The sequence below is a fragment of the Drosophila navojoa genome, chromosome 3, assembly GCF_054131105.1.
Source record: "Drosophila navojoa isolate 15081-1374.11 chromosome 3, UAZ_NAV_1.0, whole genome shotgun sequence".
Lineage (NCBI taxonomy): Eukaryota > Metazoa > Arthropoda > Insecta > Diptera > Drosophilidae > Drosophila > Drosophila navojoa.
In genome coordinates this window covers 28,152,501-28,180,420 of record NC_142891.1, presented here as the reverse complement: position 1 = coordinate 28,180,420, position 27,920 = coordinate 28,152,501, and the positions used below count along the sequence as shown (strand labels likewise).

The 27,920-nt window shown below is 38.8% G+C and overlaps 1 protein-coding gene across 8 annotated transcripts in view; it reads right to left on the bottom strand.

Annotated features, from left to right (window-relative positions):
* The window catches only part of nAChRalpha6 (nicotinic acetylcholine receptor alpha6), a 137,027-nt gene that overhangs the window by 41,605 nt on the left and 67,502 nt on the right, over nucleotides 1–27,920 (bottom strand). For 5 of the 8 annotated variants that reach the window (XM_089256981.1, XM_030385782.2, XM_089256982.1 and 2 more), the window contains one exon: nucleotides 1,573–1,712. In XM_089256981.1, the coding sequence (XP_089113107.1) occupies nucleotides 1,573–1,712 (140 nt within the window). Of the gene's footprint in view, nucleotides 1–800; nucleotides 846–1,572; nucleotides 1,713–27,920 lie in introns of all 8 variants that reach the window. The other 3 variants (XM_030385786.2, XM_030385785.2, XM_030385784.2) reach the window with 1 other exon arrangement.

Sequence of the window (27,920 nt, the reverse complement as noted above, 5' to 3'; positions counted from 1 at the left end):
TGTTGCGCGTTGTCTGCCGATCGTCGATTGACTAATCTGACCTACATATATTATATGCTAGACGATGCTAGTTAAGCTAAAAATACCAATAGGGAACAGAATAGTGGTCAAGGACTATTTTCGACTTGGTCCCTGGCTAATTGGAGTACAACTTTGGTGCTCATCACCAACACGTGGTATAAGCTGGGGTACTAAAGGCTCTCGCACATCTCACTTGATTTATTTGTTTGTGCTCATAAGTGGAGTGTTCTCTGGCAATTTATGCCAATTTAACAAGGCCTTGAATGCATAGGCAATGTGGGCAAGCGGAGAAACCTATAAATCAAAAATTGTTATTGCTCGAGCAGGCTAACAGAGTTTCGTTTTTGAGATGCGTGCTGGCTTGTTAGATATTTATTTATTTAGTGTTTGGGTTCGTTTTAGCTTTGATTATTTTGATTATCGTTTGCTTTTAATTAAAGTGACTGCAGATTTGCACTAACAACAATATATATATGTATATATGAACGGTGTATTACAGCAAATAAGTTTCAGTTGATTTGAAATATAATATTTGTATATAGTTCTTTCCACACACATATCGAGACAACACATATTTGATAAAAGACGGTTTCGAAAGACAAACGAATATGTATTGGAAATAAAATATGCTTGAGTTTACTGTTGGTCACTCACTATTGTTCATTGTAAATCAGAAATCAAAAGTTAAGGCAAATGGAACAGAAACTGTGTACGAACGTAAGACCCTAGGCAGACAAACAGGTGCTAGACAAATTTGACGGCTGGTACATGTCACTTACCAAATTTAACCACGCATTTGTGGTCAGAATCTGATTCTTTTCGTCCTATAAAAAACGCAAAAACTCGTCAATTTAACTGTTATTTGAAAATGTTTCCGGTTTCTTTTTTTTAGAGAGAAATCGAGATACCGCCGCGACTGGTCCAAATTATTTAAATATGTGTTAAATTTATCAAAGGTGTGAGAATATATTTGAAACAGTAAAGTAAATATTGTGAAAGCCCAATGAATTTTATAGGCCAAAATTTGATTTTTTAAATATTTTTTTGTTTGTTTGTTGTTTGTCTTTGATAGAAAACGTTATTTTATACAGATAATAACATTTTCCATTTGTTTATGTTTGTTTTTCTTTTTTTTTTATTTCAATATTTTGTTTGCCTTACAATAACAAATAAAATGCATATATATGCTAATAGATTTAATCAAAATGTTATTAGAAAATTCCTGATTTATTTGTTAAAGTAAAAAGCCTTACGAAACGTCGGGTACATGTCACTCACTCACTTACCACAAATGTTATTTTTGTTTTCGTAAACTAAAGTCCTATATATGTATATATGTATGCATGTATGTATGTGTTATATTATACTATTCCAAAAAACCGTCGCGACGGAGACACTTGACTTAAAAAAATATATATATTTCATGAAGATCCCATTGCGTTTGTTTTGTTTCTTTCTCTTTTATAATTATTCAAGTTGATTATGGTTATTTGTGAAGTCAGACACGAAGTCTGGTTGCTTGCTCCCGCTCTTTAGAATTTCACCACTTACCACATCGATAATTTGCTGAAGCGTTAGTCCAAACTTAACCTCCAGGGGCTCCGATTCGTTGGCAACGGGTCGCTCCAGTGTGTTGTAGGTGGAGAGCAGGTGATTCAGTAGGCGCTTCTCGTGTGGTCCCTGACAGCTTTCTGCAATACGTAAGGCAAACACATTTGAAGTCAATTAGCTGTCAAAGGCCTCAAAAACTCGCTGCACTGATTTGTGTTTATGTTTATGGCACATCTCACCAAACTTAGCTAATGAACGATTCGCCCATGGACAGCAGCACGCGCCAGCGTGCATGACAGCTCATTAGAAAGCAATTAAAAATCTTTCAGCATATTTAGTTTCTGTCAGCCACTTAATTTCTACCAAAATTGTTCCTGTTGTGCCCGTCAAGCGAGCCGTAAGCAGAATGAATTGCCTGAACTGCTGCATAAATACCCCTATTTGCATTTGCATTGCGGTGCGAAAAATTATATCGAGCACGCAGATTTTACAATTCGTTCAAATTCAGACGTGCCTAATGCGAATAACAAATTAATTTAATTCTCATCGTGTGCAAATTTTACTATTGTTTTGCCAATCAGTTATGACGAGATCTTTAATTAAATGAAAATAGAAACAGGAGTAGCTAAATTTAACTGAAATTCATTGAATTTAGAACTAAGTTATGGGAAGAGAATTAATTTTTTTTAGGTACTCCCACATTCTTCAATAAATAATTTCAATTCATAAATACATCTGCATTGAATTCCTTTTGTCATTGAATTCTTCTGTATATGTATATATATATATATATATATATATATATATGTATATTCTTATATATATTTCTTCGCTTTTAACTCTTATTAATTAAATTTCCTTTAGAAATATATTTTTTATAAATCTTCTACAATATAATGTGATAAACCTGCTTCTCGTGCTTCGATTGTATTTCTTTTGTATGACTTTACGTAAGCCTTTTGTTCTCTCACTTTTAGTATTTTTATCTTAAATACATTTAATATAATTAATGCAAATGTGGGCGAGCTGCAATTGTTCTTTACAGACTTAAGCATTTCGTACACAGTCTTAACCACAAATACATGTATATATATATATATATATATATATATATATATATATGTATATATCTCCATTCATTTGTGTGTGCAGCAATCTTTTAAGCCCACCGAACGTCAAAGTAAGCCAACAAAAAATATTACGCATACGCCGCATTTGCAGCATTTCTTTCCGCATTGCCGCTGCCGTTGCTAGCAATTGGCCTACAAAAATACAATGTGCATCACAATAGTAATTAACAATTTACAGACACACGGGAAGAGAGTGAGAGATATAGTGAGGGAGAGAGAAAGGCAGCGAGTAAGAGAGATGCACAACAACTTCTGTACAGGGGCAACCCGTCGAGCATTTGGACTTGTCAGCAAATTTTTGTATTATATTCTATTTTTTTAGTTTTTTTTTGTTTTTTTTTTTTTTTTTTTTTTTTTGTTGTTTGACATTTGCAGCAAGGTTAAAAAACTCATACATTTTTTAGTTAGGCAACCATAGAGACAGCGGAGGACACGGAGCTGGAACTGAGGATTTTGTTACTCGTAAAACCACTCAGAATAAAAGGTGCAAAATGGGAAATCACAGCGCAAAATGTCAAAAAGCGTAACAAAACAAAGCAAAGCAAGAAAGTACGAGAGTTCACGAGAAGAGGCCAAAAGAAGTTAAATAGTTTTAAATCATGCAAAAGGCCGAACCCAAGAGACACAGACACTCTCCAACACAGCACACACACGTGCAGTGATTGCGGATGTTTGACTGTGTGTGTGTGCTTGTGTGTGAACAAATGTCAGCTGCAATGCGAGGACAACTGGAGAAGCTAGGAGAGCTAGGAGAAGTTAGTACAAGTTGTCGCTCAAGGCCAAACAACAAGACGTAACTGGGTCACAAGTCGGCATGCAATACAAATAAGTCGAGTGTTAGATGCAATATATATTCACTATAACGTGTATATACGTGTGTGAACTCTTTGAGGGCTAACATGCTGCCTAAAGTGCTAGAGCCTTAGCAAGCTGCATGGCAGTTGGTCATTTTCCCAGAGATAGAAACCGACTTAAGGGAAACTGGAAAGTTGGAGAAAAACTGGTTGAAACTTTCTTGTTTGTATGTAAATCATATACACATAAGAAATCATTCAAAAAATGCTTCTATTTTTCTCTAATTATTTCAACAGTTATAATGAAGAGTTGTTTCAAAAGAAAAAATGTTTAATTTAATAATTGTTCATTCATTTTAATGAAAATTCATACTTCAACTACATAGAGAGCTCGCCTTATTTTTTACCGCTGCATACATATCTTCACAAGCAATCCGTTTGATTGAATAAATATTTTAGAATGTCTTTAGATTGTTTATCAAAAACCCAACTTTGGCTTAAAACGGATATGCCTCGCCTCATTTAAAAATAAACAAGATCGAAATACATTGACCGGACAAAGCCAGTTAATATTTACCATTATATATTATTAGTGTCGCACACGTTATGCAAGTTTGAAGCCCGACATGTCCTTGGCATATTGAAATGCGGCTCATGTAATAAACACAGAATCCGTTTACAGTCACCTTGACAAGTATTCGTACGTACGTACGTACGTGGTTGGTGGTCGGTGGTTGGTGGTCGGTGTCCGAGTGGTTTGCTCAGCCATGTTAAATTCATGGACTGCATAATTTACGTTTAATGCCAACATGAATTCGATTGCACTGCCTGACAGCTTGCTAATGCATTTATGAATGAGCTCTGCCGCCTTGCTCGGGCTCCTGCTCCTCAGTGGCTGCTCGCTGCTTGGCGCTGCCTGTGCCACAGTTTGTTCGGGCCTGGTCAATATTTACACTCGAGACTCAGCGGAGCAACTGGGAGGCGGCAGCTAGGCAGCCAGGCAGTCAGGCAGCCAGCTAGTCAGCCTGTCAGCCAGGGTGTGCCTGGCCGTCCTTTTGTTATACCTCTTTTTATGTGCCTTTGCTCGCATTTCACTTGACAACTTTGCCGTGAGCTGTGGCGCCCTGTCATTTCGCCTAATTGCGTGTAAATAGTTTTCGCAATTGAGTTGTCAATTTTGCCCCCGACCTGTGTTTCGGACTAGATAAACGTGAACAGCAGAGCCACTCTCCACAATTTCTTCTCATCTCCCCTCACCTCACCGCACACCGCTCGTAAATTCTCACAGTTTTTTGCGCTCAGCTTAAATATTTGTCGTGGCCGCTTTTACGGGCTGTTATAAAACACACTTTCCACCGGGCCACAAAGCATGCAGCAGCCCAGCCAGAAAGTGCGCTACTTAATGACTCTTTATGACTGCCACTGCGGCCAACCTCCGGCTAAAGACAGCAGAGTGATCAAAGCGTTAGTTAAGTGTATATTATATCACATATAGTTTAGAGTTTAAATGAAAACTTGAGCTCAGTGTCTGTTTATCTATGTTGACGCAAAGAAGGTTCCTCACGAATCAACATGGTTTTATTTATTTTAGGTTATATAAAATTTAATCTAACTTAAAGTATTTTAAGTATTGGCTACCTTCGCTTTCTAAAAAATCTGACTTTTAAATTAATGACTTGAAACACAATATTATTTTTATTGTTCTGTTCGGAATACAGATTTATTGTGTAAAAGTCCGGGAATCTACTGTGCAATATATCGTCGAAATGATCGTATGTCAACTAATGGAAAAGCATTTTCGCAATTTGTTGTTGCTTGTTAGTATACAAACGCCTAAATTGAAATGGATTTTTTCGGAAAGTAGAGCGAGTTGAGTTCTTATTTTTTGCAAGTATGTGACACAGACGTTTTCTAACCGTTTTGCTTTAAAATTTCAATTTCGCAAAAAAAAAACCCTTTCGAAACATAGAAATGTGTAATTGGAAGGAAATTTAGAGTTCATATATTTTAGTTTGTTATGGAAAGTTTATTTGGAAAGGATTCCTTTGGGAAAAAACTTGATTTCCAAAATAAACTTTCCATTTGAGAATATTTAAGATATGAGATTTAGATTTAGGCAGGAAATAGGAGTTATCATGTAAAAGGTTATCATAATAACAGAATAACTAGAACTGGTCTTCCGCAGATCGCCATGGTATGCTATAACGGTTTTAATATTGATTATTTCTTGCGTGTCACTGACATTTTCTTTATCCAATTATACGTGATCATCTACTACATACTACTGAGGAAATAGCACAGCTTTCTCCGAAGACAGACACGGAATTTAATACTCCACGATCTTTTATTTATCTGCGTACCTTACACTTCCACATATGTTCAACAATGAGCCCCTCGACTAAAATGGATATTACTTGATAGTTATCGACATGTAATTGATTATTGTGAAGCTCTAGCGACAAGTTGTATTTATTTATACGGAAATTGTCCTTTTGACTATTTGAAATGCCGATGACAATGCTGTAGGCAATTAAATACATGGCCTACAGCCTGCTTTCCTTTGAGCAACTCTTGACTCGCGCCTTGCGAGTGTTGGTAATGCACTCAAGGAGTGCCAGAAAGAGGGCGAATTTTTGCTATGGCTCGGCTTAATGATATGCAAATACATGCAGACTATGGCAAAGGCAACAAATGCGACTCGAAAAGGCAGCAACAGCAACAAAATTAGGCCTTGTTAATTGTCTGTTGTTGTTGTTTCTGTTGCTTCGTGTTGTTCTTAACATTTAATTAAATGCCTTTTACTGCGTAAAACGCGACATGCGCGACGCAATTACGCGCCCTTTTCACTTTTCTAAACGAATTTTTCACAAATTTCCACTAGACGCAGTCACGCTCTCTCCCTCTATCTCTCTCTCGCTGTCTTTCTTACCGTATGTCCTCTCTTACATTCATATTATTGTTTAATTGCAATTAGCACATAGAAGGCAGCTCACAAAATGATTATGACGGGCCGCCCGTATGTCGGCGCCTCATGCATAATGCAAAGCACATGCCACGCCCCTCTATACCCAACACCTTCACACGCACACATACGCGCACCTCACACATTGCAATTAAGTTGCAAATGCCTAGCGCCCATTGTCCTTGTTGCTCTTGCTCTTGCTGTTGCTGGTGCTGTCGAAGCCAAAGTGTGTTGAAAATATCTCCTTGAAGTGCTCTGCCGCCACTTGAGTACACCGGGTGTTCAGGCGAAGCCCTACTTCGCCACTTTTACTCCCGCCCGTCTCTTGCTCAATCTCATTGCCTTATCCTTGCTGCAGGCCCCTTCAGCTGGCTCGCTACGCTGCGCTGCTTGACTCTAAGTGCTTCCCGCTCTGAGAGTGCCTTAGATTATTTGTATACCCTGTAGTAATTAAAATTCTTACTGAAGGCGTGCTCCTATATATATAATATATGTATATGAGAAATCGAAAAGAGCTAAGGCGGTTTCTGTCTATAAAGAATTTTTAGCAACGTTTTTTGTCATCCGTCGACTAAATTTTCCAAAACAGTTTTCATACAAGAGCGAATTATACCTCACAGGATATCTTCTAGGATATTTCAGTCAATCAAAGCGGTACGTCTCTCTGTCTCTCACTGTCCCTCTCTCTGACTCGCTTTCTTTCAGTCTTTTCTTGTCGCTCTCTTTTGTTTTATATGTTTTCTCGCATGCTTAAGTAGTTAGTTTAATAAATTGCATTGAGGAGGTGCATGCGCGGGGCGTGGGGCACATAAACATTTGTCGGGGCTTTAAGGGGAGCTCTGCTAAAACTTAGGTAGCTTAAAACTTCATAAGTTATAAGCAACGTTCAACTGATTTTAGCATTTGTAATTTGCAAATGAAAATCTTATTTTACTGTTCGCTTAAATAGTTTTCTTCAACCCCAGACACGGAGCGAGTTTTCACAAAGTCGACAAAGTTTGCTGCGTATTTCAATAGAAAACTTGGCGTTAACATTATGCTGAGATCTCCAGAATGGAGATTTCATTGCGCTCAATTATTAGCTGAATAATTGTCATAAATGTCAAGTTGAAAGCAATATGATAACTGTGTCGAATGTATTCATTTCACAAAATACTATAAATGAAATGACAAATTGAAAAAATCTTTACCATAAACCTAGGGGCGTGTATATAACGTGCATATCGGGATTTCTATAAAAAACGATAACTATTTCTGATATTTTATTATCGATTAAAAGTCTTATCGAAAGCAAGTTATTTAATTCTATATGTATCTTATACCTTAGAGCTAGAGCTTCCCAATGTAGATTTATATGTATTTTTATACCCTGAACCCATTGAAAATGGGAAATCAGGGTATAATGGTTTTGTTAAAATGTATGTAACAGGCAGAAGGAGGCGTGGCAGACCCCACAAAGTATATATATTCTTGATCAGGGCGACGAGCTGAGTCGATTTAGCCCTGTCCGTCTGTCTGTCCGTCCGTGCGTCCGTGCGTCCGTCCGTCCGTCCGTCCGTCCGCCCGTCTGTCCGTATGTTTGAACGCGTCGATTTCAGAAGATATAAGAGCTAGAGACTTCAACTTTTTTTTAAAATGTCCGTATATATCACGCGCATATCGAGTTTATCACTAAAAAACGATAACTCATTCCGATACTTTTTTATCGATAAAAAACCTTATCGAAGATCACTTAAAAAATTATATCTCCTACATCTTTCAAGCTAGAGTCTCCAAATTTAAAATGTATATTAAGATGAATTTTATACAATTTAGGTTTTTGTTAAAATTTACCCCCACCCCTTAATTCACCCCCTCACCCTCATCTTTGTAAAAGTCGTATATCAAATACTAGAGACTTGTGCTTCGGTATACACATACATTTAAACATCATGATTACGTTTCATTACGATAGTACGTCTAGAAATTAAATTATTCAACAAATAAGTTCTCATAATATTGCCACACTGCAGCGCAACCGCCTGTATATGCGTGTGTGTGTGGGTATGCGTGTGTTTATTTGTATGTGTATGTGTGTGCGTGTATTTGTTTGTATGCGTGTGTGTGTGTGCGTGTGTGTGTGCTAACTATTATTGAAATATCAGTTGCTTGTAGGGTTCAGGGGATCTCGTAGTCGAGCAGTCTCGACGAGAGATTTCTTACTTGTTATGTGTTACTCTAATTGTATATTATATCATTTGCATACACTGCTAACTTGGTTGTTATATATGTCGTGTCTTCACAATATTTTGTTATCACTATTATAAGCATGTGTCATGAACAAAATAAAGAGGAAAGAATAAAATGTACTTCGCAATAGCGCTTAAGATTGTATGTGTGACTATGCGACTGCCGTTATTTCAATTCCATTCGTTTTTCTCGATATCCTAACCTGGCAGACGTCTCTGCCTGACACAGCCGGGCCCGACAGTAAGTCAGAGCGAGGTAAGAATAACAATTGCTATACATGAGAGCGAGAATGTGTGTGAGTACACATAGAACACAGAGAAATGGTAAAGCGAAGTTATCGCGGCCCAGAAAGCGTCCGGTCATGGACTTTAATAAAATAGAAAATGCTAATCCCACATCTTCGACATATATGTATGAACATATGTAGTAATAAATAATAATTTCTGTAAGGGTAGAACTTGAAGAGCGCGAACATCTCTCTACTGAATAATTGTGAAATCGAAGCTCAAAGCGGTCAGACTTATGGGATTTATTTTTATTTGCTTTAACAGAAAGGCCCAAATATTTGAAAAACTATTGTATAATGCCTTAAATCATGCTATTTTCAGTTAAAAAAAAAAAAATAAATAAATAAAAATAATAAAAATGTGTTGGCGCGAAACTTTGGTTGCTTGAGTGAGACTAAGTAAAATATGCCCTTAACAGCACTTGATACTTGATAGCGTTGCCACTAAGCGTATAACACAGAATTGCCACAACAAAATGAAGCTTGTTTCCTGATTAACTCACAGGAGTCAATGGATTTTACCCATAATCTTTAATTCAGATATGTCTATAAAGTGGACTTACTTAAAAAAATAAGTAAATTCTCTCTTTAACTATATTCAAAGAACTAGGTTATACCCAAGGGGTAGCCGAAAGGTCTCTGGAACTTACATAGATGCCTATCTAATATGTTAATTTGAACAATTTTGTAAACAGGCATAACAATATTTAGAGTAATTCAATTTTCTATTCCTAGTTGTCCAGTCGTTTGCATAATAGACCTCAGCTGGGCCCAAACTCCAACATCCAATTCGTAGGTCAGTTTCAACAGCCGCCAGCTCTGATCCCTGACCTTCTATTTCCATTCCAAGTGGGCTGCCCACTTAAGGGCTATAAACAATCAGCGCCCATTCGCTACAAATTTCATTACGAGTTTAACTACGCGTATGCATAATATGACGACGTCGCGAACGATGCGTCGCTTAGTCCCGCATGCCCATTGCCGTTTCTCAATTCTCATTTGGGGCAAAGAGTTTTATGGGGTTTTCCAATTTTGTTCCCTTTTTTCGAGCATTTCAGTAAAGTCTTGCGACCTGCTCGTATTAAATGCATATCGTAATGCGAATGTGTAAATTTTGTGTGTATGTGTGTGTGCGCGCTTGGGTTAGACAGGCAGCAAAAAAGGCAGCTCTACTACAACTCTTACTTGTAAGTGGGCGGAACGTGGGCGGAACGTGGGCGGGTGCGGGGGCGGCGCGGTAGTGACTGTTGAAGTGGGCGCCTGGGGGCGGTCATGAGTTTGTGTCACGCTCGCGACTTCATTTCAAATTCATGCATAATAAGCAGCCAAGTACATACGGCCACATACGCACACACACACATACAACTAAAAGTCTATGCAACATGAGAGTCGCACTCTTCGCCCTCTCGCTCTCGCTCTCGCTCTCGCTCTCGCTTGACTGTTGCCTGCATAAACAAGCAGCCAATGCCAGAGCTAATTTTATTAAAAAGCAACGCCGACGCAAGTCTCCCTCTGACACACTGTACATCCAGCTGGGAATCAAAATTGATAAATTCAATGACGCCGCCAAAATGCAATAAAGATTGACTGATTAATACAATCACAATATTTACACATCCACATATCAGCCAAGTGCCAGCAAATGCACCCAATAAACTAGAAGAAAACCTGTTGAACGAATCAATCGATCAATCAGTTGCTCGTTTACTCTGCATGACCTGAAATCGCCTTATGCATTTGCTAATATCTGGACATAGTCATATACATCTGTATGTACATATACATATGTATATATATAATATGAGATAATCTATGTATTCACAAAATGTCTAGTCATGCTTTTATCTCTTCTATAAATTATTTCTAAATAATAATAAATATATATATGAATGAATATAAATATGTGAAAACATTTTTTTGAGGATAGCATAATAAAGTTTGGACTTAAGTATCTCTTTTTATTGGTAAACCACTTTTTATTTGTTGAGAAACTTAGAAACAATCCATCTGTAGTGTACATGGCTTGCTTTGGAAACTGTTTACTTAATAAAAGGCACACATTATCAAGCCGCCTGTTCTTCATTTTGTTGCGCAGTGTACTGTGCAATGTACTCGGGCAGCTGATGGAGTGGCCTGCTGATGTTGGCGCACTAGCTGCTGGCTGGCAGCACATAAAAATGCAGCTCGGCAGCATAAACAAACAGCTTGGGCCTGGGCCTTTGCCTGGGACTCTAACTCTCAACACGCAGGGCTATCGGAGCGAGTGGGACTCGCAGGACGAGTGGGAGGAGTAGGCCACGACGCGAAATTTATGCGGCATGAAGTTAGGCGAAGCGCTAAGCACACAGATGCGACGCAGCGTAGCGCATTCATAAGCTCATTTTTTGTGCTTCTTCATTTTAATTAGATACATATATTCGTTTTTTTTTTTGGTTTTTTTTTTTTGTGCATCGTTTAGGTAAATTACTGCGGCAACCTACAAGAATGCAGCACGGGTTGATGCAGGTACAAAATATGCTATGTAGGCAGGTAGGAAACCAATAAAGTAATTAAATATTTACATTTATCAACTCGACTAAAATTCCGTCATATAGAAAGCGTGAAGATGGAATGGTGGAGACTTAATTTATATTAAAATTTAACAAGAGTCTGTAGCGAATTGCATTTGGCAGAGAAATATTTTGCCGGAGAAATTGAGTAAAACCGAAGTGAATAATTCGACAGTTGACTTCGCTTCGATAAATCTTGTCAACACAATTAATCACTAATTTAATTAATTTTCTTTGAATTTACATAGAATGCAAATTGAAAATTTCAATAAATAAGTTTATATACTAAATGTATGAATAGGAGCATTCAATTTTAGGTTTTCTTTACTATAACTATAAAATGAATTAAAATAATTATGTCGAGTGCTCCCATATCACTAGTTTCGTCCTGCGCAGAGCTTGCATTTCAAGGACTCGTAGTTTCGTTTACCTAACCATAATTAAGGACACAAAGGATGCGTTTGCTGTTCTATTGTCGTCCGCTTGTACTGGAATGACCTTTCTGTGGATCAGGCAGAAGGAGGCGTATGATATATTAAAACGAAGATTTACAATATCGAGTACTTACTCTTATGGTTGATGACATCATTAAATTTACTTAGATCGACGTGAACTTTGTCTGTGGCATAACATAAAGTCGTTATACCCAATCCTTTTTTAATGGCTCCAGGGTATTAAAAAAATAACACTCCTAGCCAAAAAATAGTCAAGATCGGGTCAACGGTCTGATTTCAATAAAATAAATTAGAAAAAGAGATAGAGAAGCCAGAAAAACAATTTTAATCTGAGCTCATTCAAAATTCATTTACGCTGTGATTCGCCTGTTGTTTCCAAATATACATACATACATACATATCTTTGATTTTGAATAATTTTGCAGATATCTTTCTGTCATTTAGAGTGCCTTATATCAATTGTGAAAGAGGTTTGCTAATTTTTTGTTTCGGCTTAGCCACCTGCTGAACCCACGTTATTTTCTGCAGCCCCTTGTCACGCTGTCAGCCAAAGCCTGCTTAAATTTCATCGTGATTTTAAAGTGGGCGCATAAAGTGTTGTCGTCCTAGATAAACAAGCAGACGCACGCTCACTTTAAAATTAATCGCTCGATTTATGACGCTCAATCTAACCGCTAATTTATAAGGCTTAGATCCCGAGCAGGGCAACGGCAACTAGACTAGGCTAGTCGTGGCGACACTAGGCGACAGTCCCCCGATTTGCCACGCCTATGGCGCACAACGCATTTGAAATGTGTTGTGGCTTACACACGTTGCCTTTGCGCACAAAAGAGATGGAAATATTGTATATATACATGTATATATATAGTATATATGTTTGCATTCGTGTTGTGTGTACGTGCATAGATTTCACTCGTGGTTTTTGCGTTTGTGGCTGAGCATTCGCAAATTCAATTTCCACCGATGCCGGCGATTATTTTTCTCTGCGTGCAAGCCACAATTTTTAATGCTCAAAACGCTTTTCAGCCCCAGGCGTGTAGAGCGTGCTGAAATACGCTTTAAACTTACAATCAGTCTAGTTTCGTCAACAAATATTTTGATTTTTGCATCGAAACCAAGAACTCAAATCATATTTTTGCCAATTTTATAAGCTTTTAGCTTAGCATATGTCTATAATGCGTTCTATTTGCATTTAAATTAATTGACTTTCTCAAGGCATTCTGAGAAATCGTATTCAGATTTGGACCGCTATTACAGGCTAATCAAACTATGTAATACCTTAGAATCTGGTTATACGATTCCGTTTACAGCGTCCGTATTGCGATGAAATTTCTAATCCCTAGAAAAACTTATATAAGCAAACTTTTACATATATTGCGTCTTCCGGCTATATCGACGCACCCTTGAGCGTTTACTGTATATTTGATCCCGAATTTTCATTCAAAGTGTACCTTGTATATAATTTTTGGTCACTCTCAATGACCCTGGCAATAATGATATATTTCTAAACTTTTATCATACAAATTAAAGAACTCTGAGAGATACATATATGCATGACATATGCAGAGGCTAAACGAAATAATACAACTGCTCATATTCATATAAGACTTGATATTCTACTTACTTTAAATAAATTGTTAAAGTGTCATTAGCATTTGGCAACAGCAATTGCCCACTGTAGCCGCCTCTCTTCTTTTATATGCCACGCCCACTTTATTCATGAGCAGCAGGCGCTGAAGCATGGCAACATATAAATTTGCCGCATAGTTTTATGTCGCGCCAAAAACTTGGGCCAAAGTAGAGCCCCGAGCCCCGAACCCCGAGCCCGAACCCCTTCCCCCTCACTGCTCGTGCCCAAGCCTCAACCAAAAGCCAGGACATCTACTTATGTGCGTGTGTGTGTGTGTGTGTGTGTGTGTGTGTGCGGGTGGAAGAGTGCTTGAGTATTGGTAACAAAATTAAATGTGTGCTAAGTAACGAGCAGCATGTGTGCGTGTGTGTGGGAGCTTAAGCCCCTCACAACTAGTGGGCTGTGCATTTACTACGACAAATTAAAAGCACTTGTGATTTTATTTTACGATATGATTCCAACGAGCAGTGAGCAGCTGGCAGCCGGCAGCCGGCAGCCAGCAGCGAGCGGAGCTTGTAGAGACTTGAAAAATTATGCATATGCTAGGAGTCAACGGGCAGGTCTATAAATCGCACCAAAAGCTTTGCTGCTAAGTGGATTGTCCGCATGAAACTTGCCGACAAGGAATGCGAGCAATGTCACAAATTACTTTTGCCATTGCCCAAAGAGCGAATCGTAGAGTACTTTAACAATTTCAATATCGAATAGAGCCTAGTTATAGCTGAGAAAAAAGACAGTTAACTGACATAAGAACATAAGTTTAAAGAGCCAATTAAGATATACATGGATCACACACATATATAGATCAAATGAGCTAGCAGATTTTATCATCTATATATGCTCTATAACTGGATAAGAAATGATAGATAACGAACGGTTATAAAAAATTTGTTTGCCCTTTTCATCCTGAGGTATGTAGGTCTTGCCTTTAGAGCTGTTAATATGAAGATTGAATATTCAAAATTGTAAAGAATCTGAATTTTAAATATACTTGTGAGATACATATTGTTGACCTGGCAATACATATGTCTTACAGTTATCTTTAAAAATAATAAGAGAATTTAATAATATGTAAAAAGAAAGAATTTAATTTTATGTACAAAAAAAAAAAAAAGAATTTATAATAATAATAATAATGAAAGAATTTAACATATCATAAATAAGCATTGATCTATACAGATCAAATAATTATTTTAAGTAATTAAATGATTTAACTAGCCTTGAAAATAAAGTAAAAAAAATACAAATTTTAAAATGTCAGTAAAAATTGTATTGCTATTACTAATTTGGGAAACTTCAAATAAATGGTCATCATGGAAAAATTAGAAAATGATAACGAGTACTTGAGCTTAGCTTAACTGAATTTTTACTGTTTTCTGAATTAAATATATTCGCCCTTGATAAATGAATTTAAAAAGAATATTTATTAATACGTAAGATGTGGACATCAATTCTATGGGGGATCCTTCGAAGCTGAGTGCAGCTCGCATATCTCCGGAATATAAATATTTTATTAATTTCCGCAATTACTTCTGAGCAATTAATTGTCAAGTAATTGCGCAGTCTTCGTTTATATAAATAACAACGTTATTAAAAAGCAATTAAAAGTAAATGACAGCATTCAGAATTTCGCACTTGGATTAACATTGAGCATTGCTCTGTGACTTCGCAAGGGAGTGAAATAAAGGACCCTCATTTGGTGTCGGCCGCCCTTAATTACGGCTGCAATTCAAAATTATAATTAATAACAGAAAGTATTTCAAAATAAAATGAGTGAAGTTGAGAAAATCATATTAATGGCTTGCCTTTCTGTCTCCGATTTGCCTCGATTGATAAATGCTCTGGCAAATGGAATATAAACTGCAAAGAATGTGCGACAGTTTCTGGCTTGTACTCTGACAAATTGAATACAACCGCACAGCACAGCACAATGCGCATGCTGCCTCTCTCGCTCATCGTTTCCCTCTCTCGCTCTTCGCTCTTTTCAACTGCGGCGGGTCGCAAGCAATTGAAATCGCATTGCAACTGCCATTAATCAAGTTGCAACTTTGCCACAAAAACCGCACACGAAATCAGCCCGAGTCGATGGACGTAGACACAGAGAACCTGGAGTATAAAAATGATCTACAGAGCGGTAAATGGTCGGGCACTTAAGCAGCTTCAATGCCCTACAGGCCTCAGCAGTTGGTTAGAGTAAGCTCCGTTTGTGGAGGTTTTGCGATTTGCGATTTGCTAGGCTCTGTTTAGTGTATAAAAATGTCAAATTAATTTCGAGTGCTTAAGTGCACACAGCCAAATGTGTGTCTAAGTCAGTGTGCGTGTGTATGTACTGTGCAGTGAGATAGAGATAGAGAATTTAGTGTGCATATTCCCCAGCTGAAATATATAAGCCTGTGCGGCAGCTAAACTGCCAACATGTGTGCCATGCTCGACTGACCCCCAAAAATATGCTACACAATTGTTAACAAGCCCAAGGCAGCGTGTGTGTGTGTGAGTCTGTGTGAGTGTGGAGTGTGCGACGACAAAAACGTTTTCATTCATGAAAATTTTTACACAAAATTACATTTGACACAGCGCTCACAGAGAGCTATCTCTCTCTCTCTCTCCCTCTAGTAAGGCTAACTAACTGCTACAGCGGCAGCCATTTTCTCTAAATTCCTCACACAGACACGGCTGTTGTATGTGTGTGTGAGCACATAATTTGCGTTGGCTTTCCATAAATAATGAAATGCTCTTTCTTTTTGTGGCTATATCTAAGCCTCGTCGTCTCCTCAGCTCGCCCTCCATATCATTGTTGAGTGTGTTTGTGCCTTGGCGACTTTTGTTTTTCACATGTGGAAAACTTTATGACCAACGCTTGGGCGCACATACACACACACACACTCGCGCGTCTGGCCTAACGGAAGTTCAACTTACTTTACACACATGCCCCACACATCCGTTGTTGCAAGTGGCATACAAATTTAATCTGTCGGTTTTCTGGGATTTCCTCATTTGTAGCAGATTAAAATCTGCTGGGAAACCAGGCTACCCCAAGCCACCCCTATGTGCCCCTCTAACGTGTACTTCCCCCACTCGGGTCAATTGGCATCAATGGGTGCAGATTTGGTTGTCTTTCATCAATATCCAGGCCCGAACGTTAATGAGTTGCTAAGTGTTGGCTGGAGCAGGCAAAGGGTCAAAGGCATTCAGAGAGGCTCAGTTTAATTAGGCAGTATCTGGCATGTGGGAGCTGCTTTGAACTGTGTAATGCTAGACGGACTTAATTGATTTTCGGTTTGCCCTTACTTTTTGCAAACTTCTCCGATTTCCAATGATTACTTAGCAAAAACAAAAAACTGCCAGATATTGTTTCCCGTGACTCACATAAATTGATTTCTACTCGAGCAGAAATTGTGCGAATTGAATCGAACCTTATTTGGGAACATTCAAGGAATCATTACAAATCAATCAACCAAACAAAATTCTGCTTTAGTAAATATATAAATATTCTAATTGAATAAATTCCAAGTTATTTTTAGGTTGACGCTTGCATTTTTAATTCAAATTCATTTGCCTAGAAATTTATTAATAAATTTTGTTTTTGATTTACTACGTTATATTATTTGAATAAATATTTATTTATTTATTATATTCTTTGTATTTTTATTATTATTATTTATATACCCTGAACCCATTGAAAATGGGAAATCAAGGTGTAATGGCTTTGTGAAAAGTATGTAACAGGCTATTGCTATAGAGGATCTTTGCATTGTCATTGAGAATTTCCCCAGTAGGCTTGATAACACTGACAGTTTTCGGTCATGCTCTCATGTTAAGCAATTATTATTATTACGTGATTAATAAATATACGTGTTTTCATTAGTACAAAAGGTAAGACAAATAATGAGCAATCGAATTCAATATTTAGTCACTTTTTATCACAAAACTGTTTTCAACTTAATTTATTTATGTTTGATTAAAAGACAACAATGCCACGAGCACGCAAAGGGGCTAATTTGATTCGTCGAACACTCAAAGCTAGAGGCATGCAAGATAGCAGAGCAACAAGATCAGATAAAGAAAGAAAACAAAGCAATGCAGATGTGTGTGTGAGCATGGCGCAGTTACGTGCATCACAGTTGCATGAGGCACGAGACGAGCGTAACCATCAAGGACAATTGGAACGAAGGGAAGCGTGCAGATGCGTAGTCAACAGACGTAGAGGAGTTGACCGACAACGTCAACAAGTACTTCGAGCATTTACATCACATTCATTTCTTCACCTAGCCTGATGTTGAATATTACTATTTTACTTATACATATATGAGATATATTATTTCGTAATGTTCATCGTAATTTCATATTCTTAATTTAAAGCCTTGAGTTTTAAATAAAATTGTACTGTATTTTTTATGTATTATTAAAGACAAAATAAAATATTGTAATAGAATACAAAATTTAAAATTAAATTCTTGTATATTCGATTTATGATCAGACATGAATTTACAAATGAACAACGATCGTATACATGCCTCCTACACACTCAACGACTAACAGATAGTGCGATAGAAAAATATAACGGAAAAGATATGGACTCTGTAAACGGACAGCATATGTGGGAAACGAACGCTGAGCATGAGAATGATCAATAGATCAATCTCAATCGATTAGATAAGAATATATAATATGTAGACCAGTCTTACAATCTTAGCGATAACAATATGTAATTTATAGACCATATAGAATATATAGACGGTAGATACTCTACATTTAAGGTATATATTTATGTTCATGCTTAAAACCTGGGCTCAGAAGAAGATCTATATTAATCTGAATATAATCGCAGTCAAATGTATTGATTTACTTGACTTGAGGAGTTTTATGCAGAGTTTTTAAACTAATATCTCACAATCGCTTCAGGTATATACAAGCTATACGTATTTCGCAATCATGAAAAGTTTTCGCATGCCGATAAAAAGTTGAACTTATTTTTATAAGACCAAACTCGAGGCAGTTACTCCTTTTGATTGTTTTGCTTACACATTTTTTTTTTTTTTTTTTTGCAGCAGGCCGGACTTTGTTTTCTCTACACGGGCTGCAGCTCTGATCAGCTCGGATTTCACCCGGCTGCGCTGTTGCAGCTGCTGAAAACTGTCGAAGCTGTGCAACAAATTTTGCCCTGAATTATTGGCCAGCTGCAACTGTTGCAGCAATTGCATACGAAATACTTTACAGCTAGTTGCAACTCTTGCAGCTCTGGCAGGCAAACAAATGCTGATAAATTATGATTATTATATTTTGCGCTACTCATAAATTGTCGGCTGGCGTTTGGCGTTGATTTTGTGGCCCAAAACCTTTGGCCTGCTTTAATATTTATGAAAGCAAACGCCTTTGTCACCAAACACCTCTCCCGACGGGTGTGTGAGTGTTGATGTGTATGTGTGCGAGTGTGTGTACGTCGCATTCATTTATGCATGTTGTGTACACATTTGATAGCTGTCAACACACGAGACGAGCGTTGGCGGCCTGCCTTAAGTGCCCTTCATCATATTTTATGTAGCATGCAACATGGCGTGGAAGCGAGTTTTACGAGCTTTAGAAGACCAATTCACAGCCGGTGGCATTAACCTGACACATACTCGTTTGAGAGCACTCGTAAACTCAACTTGAACTCGAACTCGTGACTGAACCGCTGAGCCAAAGAGCCAAAGAGCGGCTCTGTAGAGGCTCTATTGAAGCTCTGTCTCGGATATTACACTTGAGTCGGCTGGCCTCTTGTTATTTCACAAATGCCGAGTTACAGGAAATTAACACGAGTAAAAATCGAGGCAATAAGCCCAACGCTGTCTCGCTCTCTCGCAGACATCCCCCATGCAGTCCTTGGCGGTGTGGGGACAATGCTACAAGCCGTTTACGTCACCAATAAATGTTCAAATAAGCAAAGTTATTTACAGTCGCCAGTTGGCCGTCGTTGGCGGCCCAGCCGAGGGGAACGCCAGGCCACAATTGCAGCTCATAAAGCAGCTGAAATGTTGCTAGAAATGGCTAGAGAACAAGCAAAGGACTTGGGGCGGGCCCAGGCGTGTTAAGCCTTTTACTGTGTAGGCTGTCCAAAATTTATTGTAAATGAGCTGAGCGTAAATGCTCTGAAATGCCAGCTCCAATACTGAAGTGGGTTGACCCACAAGTTCAGCAAACAGCACACAAATTTAACTGCAGAAATATTGCAAGTAAAAAAAATAGCCAGAAGAGTCAGGGGGCAGTAAAATTCGAATAATCAATAGAAATCATTTCTATAAATAGAATTTTACTAAAACATGCATTCAATTATTTATTATTCCCAATTAGGCTTAAACAAAAAAAAGTTTACCTTTCATTTAGCTGGGATCTTGGGTTTTTTTGGCCTTATCTTATAAATTATTTATTTTCTTTTTAACCTAGATTGTCTTGAAATTTGTCTTCATTTGAATCATTAGTTAAGCAATTCTTAAATATAATATTCAATCCGTTTCTAATAAATGAAACTTTTCTTAAAATTTTTTTTTATGATCCTTCTTATCTTCATTCTTTAAAAGTTTAGTAAAAGTCTCAAAAGAAAATCGACTAAAAAAATTATTTCAATTCGCAGATTTCTAAATTTTCTATTATCCTTGTAATGTCAATTTTTTGGATGGTCATAATTGAATTTAGTTTTAAAATTATCAAAATTTTTTTTATTTTTAATTTAATTATCTATTGAAAATTATGATCAGTATTAAAAAATTATTATATAATCAAAATTTAAATGTTCTTGATCAGATCTATAAATTATACTTCTTATAGCTGTTTTGGGTTTTTAAATGGATCTTAAAATGTTAATTAGGATATTAAACATTGGCTTCAACTGTCCCTCGTTTGGTATTTCGCTTTTACATATTTTTTTCATTTTATTTTGTATTTTGCTCTGCCTGCTGCTTGGCAATTACAGCGAAATGAGTTTGAAAATAAATTCCCATTAATTGTTGTTGTATTCGGCAATTTGTTTTAAAGTTTTTGAGCCACGCCCCTGCCGCACATTTAATTGCCCAGCCAGGCGCTATATACATACAATCAGCGCCCGTTGGTGCCCAACCAGCCGCACATGGGGCCTATGACTGTGGGCGACCAGCTGGGCAGGCTCAATAGGGCAACAACAGCAGCAGCAGCAGCAACAACAACAAGAACAATGTCGCGGCTGGTTGATTGTCGCTGTGGCGCTGTGGCGACACATTGGCCAAACGTGAGTCGAATAAGGACATTGCTGGAATCAGTGCCAAATGCCAAAGGACATACAGCATAGAGCCGGCAAGGAGCTCCGATTTGTAGTTGAGCCTGGCAGCTCTGAATCTGTGCTCTGCAGCTGCCGCCATGCCGCCTTTGCGCTGCACTTGACTTGACTATGTATTTCACTTACGGCTTTTATGGCAATTGGCGTGAAATTTGTAAAATGCATTTTTGTCGGCTCGACTCGAGTGTGCCGAGACTGTCGACTGTCGACTGTCGAGTGCAGTGTTTGTGTGTGTATCTCTCTCTTTCTCTCACTCTGTGTGTGTTTCGCTGTCTCTCGACTGGCCTGTTGACTAAATTGAGTTTCAATTGCCAGAACATGGCAGCACGTGTGGGAATACTCGATTGTTTTTATTTTCTCATTTTTGTTTTTGCGCCTTTTGAGCTGCCATCGCATTGCTAATGCATGTGTGCTGCTGCATTGTAAAGTTATATCGTCCCATGACTCTCTCCCTCTGGAACTGACTAAATAATTCAGGTCCAGCGGTACTTTGCTTTGCCTTCAATTAATTTGATATGCAGGCGATTTTGGCATTCGATAAGCCCAATGTTATGTTCGGCTCTACGTTTGTGCAACAAACCACGTGCCACACTATTGTGATGCTGCGCACATGTCTACATCTGTACAGGTGTGCATGTGTGCGTGCGTAACAATCAGCAATAAATAAATGTCATACGCTGCGTATGCACAATGTTCGCTCAAAGCTAAATTGTGCAGCACAATCGCTGATGGAATGTCTGGCCGGGAGCTAAAATCTATTTACAGCTTGTCAACACACAAAATGGCTGCAGTAATACAGATTGTATAATCGATCTAATCGTATCGAATGCCAATTTGCTGACAACATAATCTAACATGTGGTTAAGAGTTTTGCAATTGACATTCACTCGGTCTCTCTCTCTCTCACTCTCTCTCTCAGCAGAAGAAATTGGAAATAGATGCTGTTGCTAAATTAAAAAGGTTTGGGCAAACAAAATTTTTTTCTGATATTATTCGACAAGGTCTAAAGGTTGTCCGCAAAACTAAAATATATTTATGAATTTTTTAGCTTTAAATTAATTTAAAAACTTAAGAATTATGCACTGAATTTATTTATTTGAATTATTTGATCAAAATTTTGCATTCCATATCTAATTATCTATATATTTGATCTGTCAGTTTTGTTAGGCTCCGATTTCTTGCGAGCTTTCCCTACTCTCTTTTGTTTTTCTCCTGCATCAAAGGCTACTGCATCTTTAGTCCCTCTCATGCGTCCTTTAACGGCTTTTTAGTTGACCCTCTTGAGGCTTATTATGTGCCCTTCTGTGCTCTTCTCCTGCTCTGCTCTCCAGCGCACTTCTCCTGTTCTTGCACCTACCTGTCACTTGCACTTCAACTTCAACTTCAACTTAAGCTTGAGCGATAAGCAGTGGGGCGTGGCCAGTTGCTGCTGCATTTACAGTGGCAAATTGTAGACATAAACTTCAGTTTCATGCCCTATGCAGTTGTCCTGCTTTTATTTTATATATGTGTACACGTACATACATGCACGTACACACATATACATACATGTGTGCTCGCCCGTAACGTAACAAACTGGCATAAACTTGGCAAACATATGGGTGCAGTTGATGCTCTGGCTGTCAGCTGTTTCTTCTTCTTCTTCAGCTGCAGTTTGTTGCTCTTGGCCATCGTCTCGTTGATTTGTTTGTTTGTTTGTCTTGCCAGCAACTTTTTTGCACTCTGCAACAAAGTGCAATCTTATGTGCCAGCCACATGGCATGACAGTATAAAAAGGCCACAGTCTGACAATAATTATGGCATGCGCTATTATGGTGGCTCCTGCTGCTCTTCTGCTCGGTAATCAAATTCACGCCCTCAGCTGGCAGCTTGTAGCTTCCAGCAGCTGGCAGCTGAAGCCACTTTAACATGCGCCGCATAAACCAAAACAAAACAAAGGGAAATGCCAACAAAACCGCTGCAACAACTTGAGGCAAGTGCCACGCCCACACCCAGTTGTCTCCCTTTTTTTGCATTTTGCACTTTAGTTTGCAAGCCACCAGCTAGCCAGGATGAAGCTTGCAACTTGGCTGCCACATTCGTTGCCAAGAGCCGGAAACAATGCGCCGCACAAGAAAAAGAAATTAAAACTTGCGCTGTTAAATAAAAAATCTTGTGCCCTCTCCGCCCTACTATGCCTAGCCGCAAAAGGCAAAACTTTTTCAATACCTCGTAATCCGAAGGCAGCGCAGCAAGTGTATTAATCTAAGGATCTACGGAAGCTTACCGGAAAACAAGTTTAAATAACTGACATATACGTTTCTCATGCAGCTGAGCTGCGCTTTTACTCGGATACATAATTGATATCCAGCTCATTCACAAGCGAATGTCTGCCAACTGATATGTTGACCTGATGCTCTTCTACGCAAACTTGCCAAATATTCGATAAATCTAAAAACTCAATCAACTTTTACTATTCGGTTAAGCGAAGCTCTAGTGTATGTCTTGTGAGTGCCAATTATTCGATTGGTTGTCAGGCTCAATTAAGTTCTTTCTCTTTAAATTGTTAGTTAGGATTTCAAGAATTTTATCATTTATTTATTTAATATGATTATTATTTGTTAAATACGGCATATATTATGCATTGATAATATTTGCATGTTATTTTTGTTTTTCCAATATTTCTTCAAACCTTTTTGCATAATAATAGTGTGAGTACAGGGTATTACTGTTTACGTAATTTCTGTGGCTTCTTCTTTTGTTTTTAGATCTGTTTCCTTTGTTCAGCTGCTGGCCATTGTCGGCTTTGGCCAACGCGTCGCGCCAAGTGCAATGATTCATTAGCAGGCGTCACTCGAGGCAGTTGAGCGAATGACTGAGATGTGAGAAGAGCAAGCCGTTAAGTCTGACTGCCTGTCTATCTGTCCATCTATCTGTCAGTTATTCATTCGCTCATTCATTCATTGAGTCAGTCATTCCTTCAGTCGAACAGCCAGCTGTTGGCAGAATCACTTCCGCTTCGCTTAATTGCATTAAACAAACCGTAGGAGGCACCCAGATAGAGTGTTGCGGGTAATGAAATTTGTGAGCGGCACAAGGGGGGATGGACCAAAAGTTATTGGGCGCCTTGCGCTCGTTTCGTTGTAGCGTTCTACGCATACCCCAACCCCAACCCCACAGTTGCAGTTGCAGTTGCAGCTCAGTCGAGGCAAACCAAAAACACATTCACACATGAGGTGCATTCACAGTTATTGCCTTTGTTGTTGTATGGCCTCGTTGTTTGCCTGCTGTTGTTGTTGTTGTTGTTGTTGTAACTGCATTATTTTCATATTAACAAAAAATTCAACTTGGTTCGACGCTTTTCGTCGGGCCGTTTCCTTGTCCATTGAAGAATCAGACATATACGTTTGCATTTCCGACCCAATACTTTCCGATCCCTTCTCTTTTCACTGGCGGCAGTAAACTTTTATTAAAATGCTAATAGCCGCGTGCTGGGACCGAATTCAAGCAGATCGGGCCAATTGCAATTAATTTAATTAAGAAATATAACGATTAAGGTGCCATGTGTTTCTCCTACATGAAAATATATACATATATGTATGTATATTGCGTATTGTACATAATATGTATATAGTAAAGTAATTCCCTTGCACTACTTGTAATTAACAGCTTCGTACCCATTGCCAGTCGCATTCGCAATCACGATCCCCATTGCCACTGCCATTGCCATTGCCATTGCCATTGCCATTGCTATGGTAATGAGCCCGAGAGGCAGGTTGAGAGCTGGATGTCATTGATAGCCAGAAAGAGAGAAGGAGAGAGAGAATGGCAAAGCGAGAGCTACTCAATATGAAGAAAAAGGCGTTTAATGCAATGGTCGGAACGGGTGGAAAATAAGTGAAAAGCAACATTAGCGCGTGTTTCAGAGTCGAGCAATCAAGAATAATGAGGTAAAATACAGTTGTCGACGATACTTAAAGAGAAGTAGAGTATGAGAAAGGGTCAAAATTAATTTCTGATTCGCTTAGTTTAGCCAAATTTAACCGAACTGTATTGTTGGATATTAGAGAGATTTATTTAGTTGAGAAGAGCTTCTCCTTGTAAATATTTATTTACAATACGACTCCAGCTAATTAAAGGCAATTTATTGACGAATTCCTGTCGACAAATGCGACAATGCTTTAAGCGCAGTTTTTAGTAGAACTGGAAAACGGAATCAATGTATTTCAGCATTTTCCCCGGGGTGCGACAGGCCACAGACAGAGTTGCGAGTTCTGTTGCCGCTGTTGTTGGTGTTATTGGTGTTGTTGGTGTGGCAAACAAAAGTTTATCTGACAAATACATTTCAATTGTTATGCGAGGATTAAAACAATGCGTCAGTCGAGGAAGGAGCCAACCAGCCACGCCCCCGATGCCAGCCGCCGTCTCTCGGAAATGACAAATGAAACTCAAAAGTTTAATGAACCGCAGCAACAGTCGCAAAACGAAATTTCGCCTTACACACAATGAGAGGAAGTTTGGAGCCGAGTTTCAGCGCATTTGCTCCTTTTTTTGGTGGTTGCCTGGTTGCCTGGTTGCGTGGTTGCGTGGATGGGTGGTTGGAGTGACAAACTCGAGCTTGTGGCGGGGCGTGAAGGCAACAATTAGATTGTGCCCACAAAATGTACAGCTCAATGCGCTGTCCCCTCAGAGCAATAATACTCATAGTCAGCGACGCAGTTGTCAAAATTAACTAAATGCGGCAATTCTCATTAATCTCTGTCGCCCAGGAGCAGAAGAAGAAGCAGCAGCAGGAGACTAGCCCTCCGCGCCAGAGGCAGCTGAATGAATGACCAGCCAGCCAAGCAAACGAGTCAAGTCTGCAGAACAATGCGAATGCGACTAATAATAACTAACAATACAACTTGCAGGCAGCTTTCGTTCGATAAATACCCTCGATTAGGATGATGGAATAAAACAGATGGAACAAACTGGTATTATATAAACATATATATCTATTCAAATGACTCTACTGATTTGAAGTAAAATATATTTGATTCCGGCGAACGCTGCTTCAAGCAGGTAGAGTGTACCCCGTTTGGCCAATCACGATTTCACAGGGTATTTTAAATGAAAAATTTACTCAAAATGACAGCAAAAAGTTGCGTGGCTGCTGCTGATTCCCCAACAGTAGCTTCTGCTTCTGCTTGTGGCTCTGTTGCTGTTTCATATCTTTGGTAAAAACAGAGAAAAAGAAGAAGAGAACGAAACAAAAATTGGAATAGAATAGAGCTTGGAGACTAACCAGAAGCAAGTGCTCGAATACTGGACGCATGTGGCGCTGCTTTTGAGAGTTAATCATTTTGTTTCAGCAATTTGTTTGATATATGTTTTGTCAGCTGTTAGGGGATAGACGGGAGCTTTGTACTTCATAAATGCCATTGCGAGCAAATTTAATTAACAGAGCTCGACTCTGAAGTGCACAAAAATAAATGAATCCGCATTTTAAGCACATGGCACCGTACGCGGGAGAAGCTGCAAAATGCTCTTAAAAACTGCTATAATCTTCAAGATCTGTCCTCGTGAAACCCATAACGCGGTCTAGTTTTAATCGGATTGGAATACTCATTTCAGCTGAAATTATCACGACCTGTTATATGTGATGGTTCCTCACATTGTGATGCACATGGTCTAGTTATTATTCGGAACCAAAACATTGTGATACCCCTTTTCCATGGTGGACTGATATCTGATGGCTCTATATGTATATGAATAAAATAATATTGAAGCATCGAGTATTTTATTTATATTAATTGCAATTCGAAAAGAAGTGAGGTGTGCAGCTTGTATATTTTTTCACAAATCCCGTTTATTACATCAAATTTAGAATTTAAAGAGTTCCTTGCTTAACTATCGGAAGCCATAACAACGATGCTGTAAAGTGTCCGGGCTGCATTAAAAAAAAAAAAAAAAAAAAAAACAAAAAACATTCTGACGGCCTCCATCTAGATGGGGAACTATAATATTTGTTTTATGTCTTTTGCTGTCATTTTAATGTCCAAGTACACAACTTCTCGCCCTATCTTATTATGATTTCCAAGGTGTCAGCATGAATGCATAATTCATTTCATGTCTAAATCTAAACACGCTTCAGTTGTGAAATGAAGAGGTAGGACTCTTTATACAAAGCCACTCAATAGAGTAATAGGGCCGAGTCCTTTTAGGACGCTCTCCAGGCTCTCTCGTTTATAGCCTTTCGCGCACTTATGCCAACACATGCTGTTAAGTAGCGAGCGCACGCACGCACACACTTACAGCAGCTGTCAGGCGCGCTTTAAAGTTCTTTTCCCGCTGTGGTTTACGTGGGCGCAGCTTTCACTTTTTCAGTTATTACCCCACAATTTAAATGGGCAAACCGAGCAATAATCCTTAATTGCTCATTTTACTTAAGCATATTTTCTTTATGCCTAGATGCGAGCCGTGGCGAGCTCGGCTCGTGTGCCCGGCGGGTATGTGGGGTATTTGGCTTTACCTTTTTACCTTTTAGCTTTTCATTTAAAATGCCCAGCGCAAACACAGTTAACGACGAGTAGGGGAATCGAGGGGCCTGCTAGAGTGTGAAACTTTGCCAGTGCCGCCTGTCTGTGTGCCACGCTTTTCATTATGCATGTGCCACACACACACACACACACACACGCACACCCATACATTTTTAGGCCTTTCAGCGGGAAGCGCGTGTGTATTTACTCTAGCTACCCAGCACAAAAGAAGAAGACGACGACGTCCTCGGCGTCGTTTTTGACGTCGGATGTGCACTTGCAATTTACGTGCAACGTGGCGTATGCAAAATATTTGCATTGATAAACAGCTCGCAGCTCAGCACTTGCCAAAGCAGCGTGTCTAGTGAAGTGTGTGTGTGTGTGTGTGTGTGCGGGTGTGTGCGGGTGTGTTTGAGTGTGGGTGTGCGGCCCCATGGCCGTTGTACAGTGGCCACTTAACACAAACCAAATTTGCATAGACTATTAACTGAAATTGCTTTGAAATACTGTTTACAACCAGAAGCAACA